The sequence below is a fragment of the Salmo salar genome, chromosome ssa16 (genome assembly GCF_905237065.1).
Source record: "Salmo salar chromosome ssa16, Ssal_v3.1, whole genome shotgun sequence".
Lineage (NCBI taxonomy): Eukaryota > Metazoa > Chordata > Actinopteri > Salmoniformes > Salmonidae > Salmo > Salmo salar.
In genome coordinates, this window is record NC_059457.1 from 27,483,736 (window position 1) to 27,496,011 (window position 12,276).

The following is a 12,276-nucleotide window of genomic DNA, read 5'->3' on the forward strand; positions in this document are numbered from 1 at the left end:
TTTTACTCAAGACCACGTATGGACCGGATTAGACCGCCTCGCGGGCCGGATTCAGCCCGCAGGTCATTTGTTTGACACCCCTGATCTAAGCCATTGTATTTTGGACAGTTAGCATGTGGACAGTTTATTAGTTGCTCAAACACACAAGGTGTTATTCAATACTATAGCATATTAATAGGTCAGTGATTACCCACTGGGAAAAACACTGGTTGAATCAAAGTTGTTTCCAAATCATTTCAACAACAAAAATGATATGTGATGACATTGAATCAACGTGGAAAACTGATTGGATTTGCAAAAAGTCATCAACGTAAGGGAATTTTTTATTTGAACCTGACAGTGACATGTTTTTGTTGATTTCACTTTGAATTCACCTTAGTTGACAACTCAACCAAATGTAAAAACTAGAGTGCTTTATTTTGCAGCTGTCCTGGCTACAGTAGGATTGTTCAACAACACAAACTGTAGTGCCTGTTGACTTGAGAGGAAAGTAAAACAGCTAAGTGCACATCTCTTTCCATCTTGACAACAAATAAGTTAATAATCTCCATCATTAGATAAAGTCATGGTCTCAGGTCAGTGAGGTCACTCAACAACACATACAGTATAGCCAAGACTGAGCTAACATTATCAGCACTGTTAGGCTTAGAGGAAATAGTCAAACTAAGACATAGGGCTATGCTATGGGCCTTCCAGCCTTACTACTTGTGCCAAGAGGAGCTCATTATTTGGCCAGATAGGATCCAGGGACCAGTCCTGACAGGCCATTCCTCTCCACAGTCCACCAGCCATCCACACCCTGCTCAATGACCACCACCATCTCCCCTGCAGACATGGACAGCTCACCCGCACTCTAGAGACAGTAAGGACAGATTAGGTTTAGTTGTGGTTCAAATGTCACAGAAATGTGAATCCACTCATTCTTAGTGTAGGCCTAGATGTTGAATGCGGCATTTAGGGTGTCAGAGCATTCTGACCTGAGCCTCATAGTCATATAGCGCCTGGTACTCCTCTCTGCTCTCTGAGATGGTTGGCTCCACTGGCTGAAATCCAGGAATGGAGGCGTACACTCCATCTGATGTGTCGGCTAAGGATTACACATGAAGTAGTTGAGGCAAGCAGTTATTGGGTCAAACCACTGGCAGTTTGAAACCTCAGTACCACAGCTATTGACTGAACTAAAATAGTAAGCCCATGTAATGTAGTGTGATGTGATATAGTGTCAGACCCTGCTTAATATTGTGGCAACAGCTACTTTTGCGTCAAGGGACATTTGACGGATGTTTGTGGGGACATCAGGTGGATGTTTGTGCCCCCTGGTGGTCATGTAAATAGATGGAAAACCTGCATGATCAGGTTATGGGCTATTACTGTATGTTTTCACATTATGATTGGAACAAGATCAACACAATGCATTGTTATGGGGAGAAATAAAAAGAGAACATACATAGTTATCCTCTCCATCTCAAATGTATTTTTACCTGAGAAGTAACAATATAATGACTGTGAAAAAACGTTATCTCTCCCCGTCCACAAAAGGTTTCTATTGGTACCACACTTATTTACAGTAATTGTAGCAGCATACAAACCAGTAGGTGGGGCTAATGGCTGTGAACAGTCATTGACGTTAATTTTGGAGCCAGCCGAGGAGTTGCCTTGCAAAAGGTTTGAAAACCTAAAAGTAATTCAACAGAGTTTACTTTGCTTCACATTGTAAACATGCTGTTTTGATGGTTACATGAGTTGAAATGTGCATTCTTGTAGTGCAAAAACAAATTTTAGTATCTCTAACCTCTTCATAACTCCTCCTACAAAGCGGGCACTGCCATTGGTGTCTGTCGAGGGCTCCCTCTCATAGTAGTTCTCAAACACAATGGGAGCTGGGGAGAAACCACAGGCATTCAGCAAAGCAAACTCACCCAAGGCCTAAGTAAAGAGTGTATCACAGAGACATGGCTGCACTGCAAAGTTCAAACAAAGGATGAACATATTTCTCAATGAGGCCACATATTTTCATCAATATTTTACTATGATGACATTTAAAGAGTTAATATTGAAATGTTCAGACCTGGAACATATTCATGTGCACAAACCAGGAAACAGGACAGGTGGTGTATTATACCTACCTGGTGGACTTGAGCCAGTGCTTTTCATCTCAACAAAGCAGTTGATGTCTACCGTGATGTCACACAGTTCTAGAGTTTTCCTCACATCCTCATAACACTGAAAGTACATTTTGGGCACGGCTCAAACACATTCAGTATATTCTTTATTCATCATTACTAATCAGCCTTACTGAGTAGTCTTATAGCTACTATATGATACAGTTGAGACAAATTCTATATTTGTCTTACACACTGGTAAACATGGTACCATGCTTTAAAATGCTCACTAATGCTACTACTGATATTGTGGATTACAGTATGGCTTGGTAAGACAAAACAAACTTGACCAACCTCATCATCTTTGACACATTGCATTGAGAATTGGTTACAGTGGACCCAGATGGCATTCCTTAGGATGTTGATACGATCTCCCTCCTGCTGCTGAAAGACCTGCAAAACAATCCTTCATTGTACAAAATATCTATAGAGAATGCTATGTCCCATATCTATATCCCATTTTTACAACAATCTGTGGACCATCAGCTGGTCTGACAGAAAATATTTACGTAATTTAAGAAAAGTTTGTCTGATCATACTGTACAATCCAACTTGCATTCATTGCAATGACATTAGAATATGCCTCAATGTACCTCACATGTGCTCTCGTGTGTGGTTTCCCATTCTTGGCGAATCTTGTCTAGCTGTTCAATGTTTGACATATATTGTTTTTCTGAGGACAAAGAGGCAAAGGTGGTATTCAGATAATACACAGTTATTGACTCTGAATCATTTTTGAAGATTCATTGGATCCTCAGTCACAGTGGAGGGACAATATACACTAAGTGTGAAAAACATTAAGAACACCTGCTCTTTCCATTACATAGACTGACCAGGTGAATCCAGGTGAAAGCTATGATCCCTTATTGATGTCACTTGTTAAATCCACTTCAATCAGTGTAGATGAAGGGGAGGAGACAGGTTAAAGAAGGATTTTTAAGCCTGGAGACAATTGAGACATGGATTGTGTACATGTGCCATTCAGAGGGTGAATGGGCGAGACAAAATATTTAAGTGCCTTGGAACAGCATATGGTAGTAGGTGTCAGTTGCACCAGTTTGTGTCAAGAACTGCAACTCTGCTGGGTTTTTCACGCTCAACAGTTTCCAGCCAACTTGGACATCCAGCTAACTTGACACAACTGTGGGACGCATTGGAGTCAACATGGGCCAACATCCCTGTGGAACGCTTTCGACACCTTGTAGAGTCCATGCCCCGACGAATTGAGGCTGTTCTGACAGCCAAAAGAAAACACCTTCTTAATAACTCAATATTTGGAAGGTGTTCTTAATGTTTTGTACAATCAGTGTATATGGCCTTTAAAAATATAATATGCAAATTGGATGCAAATTCTAAGATTACTTAATGAAAGAGGAACTGAAACAGATTTTTTTTTTTATTTTAACAGTTAATTTCTGGTAAACCTCAGCATTATGGTGATGAAAGGGACACAAAAACAAATTGTCAAATCATGCTATGGCTTTTCAGCAGTCTTGATTTCAAGTCATGGACTGCCTTTATTTGGAGTACAACAACAGGAAAAGATAGGAGCTCAATAGCCTAATATCGCTTACCTGCCTCTCCTGCTGCCTCTCTGCACTGCTTAGACTTGTTGTGCATCTGCAAACAAACAGGGAAGTTACTGTCACTGACAGGAAACTAATACATAAATGTCAGTACTAAAGAGTACGGAAATTATCTCCCAATTACATAATGAGAAATAATTAAGTTATTTTTTCAAGATAAACCGCCTCTACCCTCTGTTCTACTGGTGAATGTACGATCACTGGAGAACAAATTGGATAAGCTCCGTTCCAGACTATTCTATCAACGGGACCTAATGAACAGTAATATCCTATGCTTCACGGAGTCATGGCTCAAGAGTCATAAACTCAAGGGCGGGGGTGTGTCTCTTTGTTAACAACAGCTTGTGCGCAATCTCTAATATTAAGAAAGTCTCGAGGTTCTGCTCGCCTGATAAACTGTAGACCACACTATTTACCAAGAGAGACTTAATCTATATTTTTTGTAGCTGTCTATTTACCACCACAAACCGATGCTGGCACTAAGACATAACGAGCTATACAGGGCCATAAGCCAACAAGAAAATGCTCATCCAGAGGCATCACTCCTCGTGGCTGGTGATTTTAATGCAGGAAAACTGAAATCCGTTTTACCTCATTTCAACCAGCTTGTCACCTGTGCATCTAGAGGGGAAAAAAACTCTATGTCACCTTTACTCCACACACAGAGGAGCATACAAAGCTCTCCTTCACCCTTCAATTGGCAAATCTGACCATAACTCTATCCTCCTGACTCCCGCTTACAAGCAAAAACTCAAACAGGAAGTACCAGTGACACGCTAAATTAGGAAGTGGTCCGATGAAGCGGTTGTTAAGCTACAGGACTGTTTATGTTCCGGGATTCATCCGATGGCATTGAGGAGTTTACCACATCAGTCACCGGCTTCATTAATAAGTGCATCAACAACGTCGCCCCCACAGTGACCAAACGTACATATCCCAACCAGAAGCCATGGATTACAGGCAGCATCCACACTGAGCTAAAGGATAGAACTTCCGCTTTCAAGGAGCGGGACACTAACCCGGACGCTTATAAGAAGTCCCGCTACGTCCTCCGATGAACCATCAAACAGGCAAAGCATCAATACAGAACTAAGATCGAATCCTTGTACTCATGCACTCGTCGGATGTGGCAGGGCTTGCAAACTATCATGGATTACATAGGGAAACCCAGCTAACGGCAGCCCAGTGACACGAGCCTACCAGACGAGTTAAATGCCTTCTATGCTCACTTCGAGGCAAGCAACACTGAACCATGTGTGAGCCAGACGGATTACCAGGACGCATACTCAGAGCATGCACAGACCAGCTGGCAAGTGTCTTCACTGACATTTTCAACCTCTCCCTGACCCAGTCTGTAATACTACAGTACATGTTTCAAGCAGAGCACCATAGTCCCTGTGGCCAAGAACGCCAAGGTAAATGACTATCGCCCCGTAGCACTCACACCTGTAGCCATGAAATGCTTTGAAAGGCTGGTCATGGCTCACATCAACACCATCATCACAGACCCCCTGGACCCACTCCAATTCGCATACTGCCCCAACAAATCCAGAGAGAACGCAATCTCGATTGCACTCCACACCTCCCTTTCCCACTTCTACAAAAGAAACACCTACGTGAGAATGCTGTTCATTGACTACAGCTCAACACCATAGATCCCTCGAAGCTCATCACTAAGCTAAGGTCCCTGGGACTGAACACCTCCCTCTGCAACTGGATCCCAGGTGGTCAGGGTAGGCAATAACACATACACCACGCTGACCCTCAACACGGGAGCCCCTCAGGGGTGCGTGCTTAGTCCCCTCCTGTACTCACAGTTCACCCACGACTGCGTGGCCGCGCACTACGCCAACACCAACATTAAGTTTGCTGACAACAGGACGGTGGTAGGCCTGATCACCGACGACGATGATACAGCCTATAGGGAGGAGGTCAGAGATCTGGCAGTGTGGTGCCAGGACAACAACCTCTCCCTCAACGTTAGTAAAACAAAGGGGCTGATGGGCCCATAGACTCTCAAAAAGTTCTACAATTGCACGATCGAGAGCATTTTGACTGGCTGCATCACCGGTTGGTATGGAAACTGCTTGGCATCCGACAGCAAGGCGATATAGTGGGTAGTGCGTACATCACTAGGGCTGAGCTCCCTGCCATCCAGGACCTCTATACCAGGCGGTATCAGAGGAAGGCCCAAAAAATTGTCAAAGACTCCAATGCACCACATCTGGAACTAACCGGATATATACTGACACGCACGCACGCGCCCACCCACCACCACCCACCACCCACCACCACCCACCACCACCACCACCACCACCACCACCGGTTAAAGAAGGATTTTTAAGCCTGGAGACAATTAAGACATGGATTGTGTACATGTGCCATTCAGAGGGTGAATGGGCAAAAGACAAAAGATATAGGTGCATGGTAGTATGAACTGAGGCAGTTTTGCCAAACCATTCACTGCAATTCACATCCTCTGTTATTACCCCCACAATTCAAAACATATAGCCTACAGACTGACCTACAACTACTGTATGTTACATTTTACACAAATACTCAGGGAGCACAGTGTTACGATTTCATACAATTTAATGGTATATTTCTAAGCCTGGTTCCCATTGTCAGTTAAGTAGATGTGTTGTCCAGTGTGCATGGATAGAGTTGAATGATTTACCCTTTCAGCCTGCTTGGGTGTGGTGGTGGCTGCACTGCTCATCCTCTCAGCAGCTTGCTCTGCCTCATCTGCCTCTCTGCATCTTTGGTCATAGGACCTTTTAGACTGGGAAAGGACACACAGAAAGGGAACTTGTTATCAAGTTTACAATACTACACAATGCACTTACCTCTAGGGCTGTAGCGGTGAACGTATTACCGCCACACCTGCGGTCACGAGTCATGAAGTCAGTCAAATTCCACGTGAGCCTTTAGTCATGCTAATTAGGCTTCTCCAAGCTCTGATGCTGCTGATGGTCATTAGTAGCCTACCAAACTTGCTAACTGCCTGGTACCCAGCACTTTATTGTCCCTCTAATCACTGCATCAATGCAAATGTAATCGAAAATGTTATATATTTTTTTAATACACTCGCAAAAAAATGTAAACCTGTTTTCGCTTTGTTTTATGGGGTATTGTGTGTAGATTGCTTTTTATTTTATTTTTTTAATCCATTTTAAGTTAAGGCTGTAACTTAACAAAATGTGGAAAAGGTCAAGGGGTCTGAATACTTTCCGAAGGCACTGTAAACAGGGCATGAGTTTCAAGTTTTTGGAAGATAATTTTCACCATAAAAATGCACCTTTATAATAAAAGCATTACATGCATAATCGCATTTGCGGTCACTTTTGATAATGGTGTTTTCCAGCAAATGGAACATTCATGCTTATAGCCTACTGCCGTGTGTGCATTGCTGCGCTTATAATGTGAAGAAAAAGCCTAATAGTTTATCAACATTCTAAGCTAAATGTTCAGATCTGTTGGGTCAGCCACATTGCATTTTTTTTATGCTAGTGGTTGTATTAATTTGGGATCTATCGCATCCCACAATTGTCCCAGGCTATGTTCGGAATATTTATTTCTCGCACAGAATAGGTGAACTTTTGTACTATGGTGGATAGTAGATTGACATAGGCTAGTGCTTTTGCTGTTCGTTAGGCCTACTCATCTTGTTGGCTGACGAAAAGTAAATGTGGACAGTTCTTCCAATATCTTCAATATGCACCTCGAAATTGGATAAGGACGCGCGTAGTTGCATCCCGGAAGTGTCTGTCTTCACTTGTAGCCTGTGAGATAGACCCGATCACGTGATGGAGAGCCATGTGAGTGAGAGGTGCTTCGGGGAGAATGGCACAACGCAGCACTCGGGGCCCAAGGGCACAATGGCCACAAAAAGCATGGATTTTTTTTAGGGTGCATTAAGGCCACATAAAGGGGATGCAGCTGTGAAATTCAAGGCATTATCAAGTGGTTGTCAAATTTTGAATGAGAGATTGATGAATTGTGTATAGTCTGTGCAAAAAACTAAGCAGAGCTCATGCCTTTCAAGCAACTTTTTTCAAATCATTATTTGAGTCGCATCATGCAGCCTTAAAATGTATTAAAAATCAAAACATATAGCCCAACATTTGTAGAACAACTAAAGTTACATTAATAACTCTAAATTAAGCATATAGGAGTACCCATTTCCTTGATAACCACTCAACAAAGAATAGCAGCATGTGTGAACTCAAATCGTTTGGAGAAAATATACTTTCTATTTTATTCAGCTTTGTTAAATTGTTTTCTTCATACTATAAAATAATATAAAATAATGCATGCCACAGAATTCTAAGCAAATCTTGTCTGCTAAATGAACTAGTGTAGCCCACAGCCATTTGGCATAGCCAGATTAGGACCTAACATAAGGACAACTCAGAGTATGCTATTCTGTTCTCCTGAAATAGACTACATTTTCTTCATATCATACTTCTTTAGACCTGTCTAAAATAATCAATTTATTGTGAAGGTGTAGGCTATATTACATGGATTTATTAGACTTTTTAAAATGTAGATGTTCCAAAATAAGGGCTAAATAAAATAAATAAAATAAAACGGTCAATTACCATGAGACTGACAGTTATTTGCTTGACAATCACCGGCTGACAAAATGTTGTGACTACCACAGCCCTACTCACCTCCAATTATTAGATTAAGACAGCTATTATTAATAGACACTTTTCATGAAGCTGCTGCCAGATAAGGAACAGAAAGTGCAATCGAGAGCGAGAGATGCATGTGCAAGCAGGGAGACTAAAATAAAACAAATAGAGCAGGATTTCCTGAGCTGAGAGTTCTGTTTTAGAGGCGCTCCCTCGGCTTGCCACTGAATGGCCCTCTTTGTTTCCTTTCTTATCTGTATGCTCTTACTGGTGCAAACTATTATTCCGGAAAATTACAAATTCCCTTACCGGTATATAATTTCACCTGACAGAAAAACATTATGGTTTTCCTGAACCATACTAACTAAAGGACCTTTGAAAGTAAAGCTAAAATAACCCTGACACATTGAGTTAAGCCCTACCTACCACAGACAAACTATACGGAATAGGGTTTCACGTCACACAAATGAGCATACAGATAAAGAAATTAAGAAGGGTTTTGGTAGGAACTGTGCTCACCTCCATTGTTTTCTTGTATAAAGACAACTTCATCTTCTGAACCTTGTCCATTACGCCTTCAAACTGAGACAGAGAAAAACATGCTGTGACTGATGCAAAAATAGCTGATCAATTACAGATCAATAGTGGATTCATCTCTTCTAACCACTGATCCTTTCTCTGTCCTTAAACAGCAAATGGTTAACATTTGAAATCAAAGTACATGATTTAATAGTACAACATACTCTATGTAGATATTCACCACCATGCACTAACAATAGATTGTCTTTAGGCCTTGTTTAGGTGAATGCTATTTATAGCATTAATGTGGTGAAAGCTAAAAATGTCAAACCAAAACCTTTTTTCTCTGTTCTTTCTGTCGATCCCTGAACTGTTCCATGCTCTTGACCTCTTCCTTTAACATCCCAGAGAGCTGTATGTGTAGGTTCCCAATGTTCTCAATTTCTACAAAACATGAAGTAACACAACATTACAAATCTGGGATGAAGTAGTGCTGCTTACAGATGTTTCAACTCCATAGCTACAAGTGGATGATTAAAATTCTGTTCTACTTACGGACTTTGAGTTGGTCAATGGATGCTCTCAAAGTGCTGTGAAAAGAATATAACTGTGAGAAAGTGCAAATACATTTATTTTACACAATACATTATCACACACACCTCTCTCTCTCTACCAAAACTTAGGGCATTTCGTTTCCATGAATCGTGAGAGTAGAGCCACTCACCTGATCTCACAAAGACCCCCTGCCTTGCGTGCAATCATCACCAACTCCTTGCCATATCTCTCTTCAGCGGATGCCCTATCCAATGGAAACACAATATTTCTTAACTTATAATTGTGACGTAATATAACTTCATACACAATGTAGGAACTGCTTTGCTGCCACCAACTACCTCATCTTCAAGAGCTCCTCCATGTCTTTGCACATCCGTCGACCCTCACAGAGTCTCTGGATGAGAGCCTCATATCCCACATTACTGATGAAATCCACTCCCTACAACCATACACAATCATAGCATTATCTTAACTTCAAAGAAAAGAAAATGCAAAGATTTAATACAAAGGTCCAAAGAAAGTCCCTTTTTTCGAAAAATAGATGCAAATATAAATCTTTCAGCTACAGCAGCTTTTGACACTTTTATAGATTTATGGTGTTTGTCAAAACAAAATGCTTTCATGGATGCCGTGTACATAATAGTATTGAATGCCAGTGCAGGTGAAAGTTATAAGTTAAATGACATATCACATACTGTAGTAGGCCTTCAGTGGAGATGTTGCTGGCCCAAACTGTATCACTCATACCTTATACTACACACTACCCAGTTTCCACAGGAAAACAGTCATAAATAGTAGCTTGGTCATAAAAATCCCTTAGCAGCCTCATGTATCAACAGCAAACCATTGACTGTCGTCTGTTAACTGAACTTTGGCTAATGCATGATTGTGTACTATGTGAAGTAAAACATTTATAAATGAATGTACAATACAGAATGCCAAATACAGGTATCGTATTGTTACACAATATCAAACATCATTCAATGCCAAACTATTTCATACAAAGTAATAAGAAAACATGTGCAATAGGGTAATTTTTATTTGCAAAGGTTAGAAGGGTATTATTGCACTGAGCCTGCTATGCAAATCAACCCAGAAGCTATCTGTAGTTTTGTAGATTACAGTTCTGACAATGCATCACAGTCAGAAGATCAAATACAGAAAGATAAAAGAGCCTAGCCTGTTTTACAGGAAACTCAGCATAGAGGTACTGACACTCAGAAATTAGAAATCCAGCGAAGAGAATAAGTTACAACAATGTTCTGTGGGCCTAGTTATTTAGATAAATTACAAAATATAACACACTAGCACATGTATTAACGCCACACATTGAAAAGCAAGTTTCCACATAAAATAATTACACAAGTACATTTCTTCATCATAGCATATGAAATAAAGTTTTAGTCTAGTATGTTTAGAAAAAGAATGAAGTTGGCTGTGAGTCCATAGAACAAACATTTGTAAAGACGACAATCTGAGAGCCAATGAAAAAACTAAGTTGAATTTAGTAAAGGGCTGCCTCTGATACAGGTGTACTGCCTCAAATGTTGTTACCACAATACAGTTTGGATCAAGCAGTAAATAATTTAGCCGTCTCTGTTGATAGCCTCTGTGCAGTGCATTTTTTTAAAATAACCTCAACCTTATATTATCCATAAAGATCATATAGATTGAGCATCAAAGTGGTTAGTGAAAAGTCAAGACGTTAAAGTGAACTCACCCAAAATGCATCTTGGAATTGTAAAGACATCTCAGCAGTAGATCAAATGTGATATCCTCTGTGAGGGCATTCAGTAAAGAAGGCACTTATGGTTCTTTGAGGCCGAGTCAAAGCCAGTGAAAATTATAATGCCACACACAGGAAACACCCAGTCAGTAGACATGGCTTGAAGTTAACTCGTTTGACTCAAATGAGGAAGAGCTTCAGTGTGATGTTATCTAAAACAGACAGCCTGCATCCAAGATAACATTAAAAGTTTGTTGTCATTTGATAAATGGATACCCTAAAAAAATTGAAATACGTATTCTATGGGGAAATGATCATACAATCCACCCATTCAGAAATGTTGCATGTAAATCAATAATACTTCTTGAACTGAAAACATATATATACAGTACCAGTCAAACGTTGGGACACACCTACTCATTCATGGGTTTTTCTTTATTTTGACTATTTCTACATTGTAGAATAATAGTGAAGACAACTATGAAATAACACATATGGAATCATGTAGTAACCAAACAGTGTTAAAACAAATCAAAATATATTTTATATTCTTCAAAGTAGCCACCCTTTGCCTTGATGACCGCTTTGCACTCTCTTGGCATTCTCTCAACCATCTTCACCTGGAATGCTTTTCCAACAGTCTTGAAGGAGTTCCCACATATGCGGAATACTTGTTGGCTGCTTTTCCTTCACTCTGCGGTCCAACTCATCCCAAAACATCTCAATTGGGTTGAGGTCAGGTTATTGTGAAGGCCAGGTCATCTGATGCAGCACTCCATCACCCTCCTTCTTGGTCAAATAGACCTTACAAAGCCTGGAGATGTGTTGAGTCATTGCCCTGTTGAAAAACAATGATAATCCCACTAAGCGTCAACCAGATGGGATGGCATATTGCTGCAGAATGCTGTGGTAGCCATGCTGGTTAACTGTTCCTTGAATTCTAAATAAATCACTGACAGTGTCACCAGCAAAGCACACCCATACCATCACACTTCCATGCTTCACGGTAGGAACCACACATTCGGAGATCATCCGTTCACCTACTCTGCGTCTCACAAAGACACAGCGGTTGGAACCAAAAATCTCAGATT

At 40.8% G+C, this 12,276-nt stretch overlaps 1 protein-coding gene across 1 annotated transcript; it reads right to left on the bottom strand.

The window, feature by feature from the left end:
* Window positions 1-305: 305 nt before the first annotated feature.
* On the bottom strand, window positions 306-11,699 carry LOC106573496 (proline-serine-threonine phosphatase-interacting protein 1). The gene is made up of 15 exons (XM_014148590.2): window positions 11,180-11,699; window positions 9,798-9,898; window positions 9,629-9,703; window positions 9,460-9,494; window positions 9,242-9,348; window positions 8,905-8,967; window positions 6,426-6,530; window positions 3,737-3,782; window positions 2,756-2,835; window positions 2,457-2,555; window positions 2,127-2,223; window positions 1,793-1,880; window positions 1,590-1,675; window positions 978-1,087; window positions 306-853 (listed from the first exon to the last, which is right to left on the bottom strand). Exons 1-15 carry the CDS (start codon window positions 11,207-11,209, stop codon window positions 725-727), a joined length of 1,251 nt encoding a protein of 416 aa, XP_014004065.1. The 5' UTR covers window positions 11,210-11,699; the 3' UTR covers window positions 306-724.
* Between the last annotated feature and the right edge of the window lie 577 nt (window positions 11,700-12,276).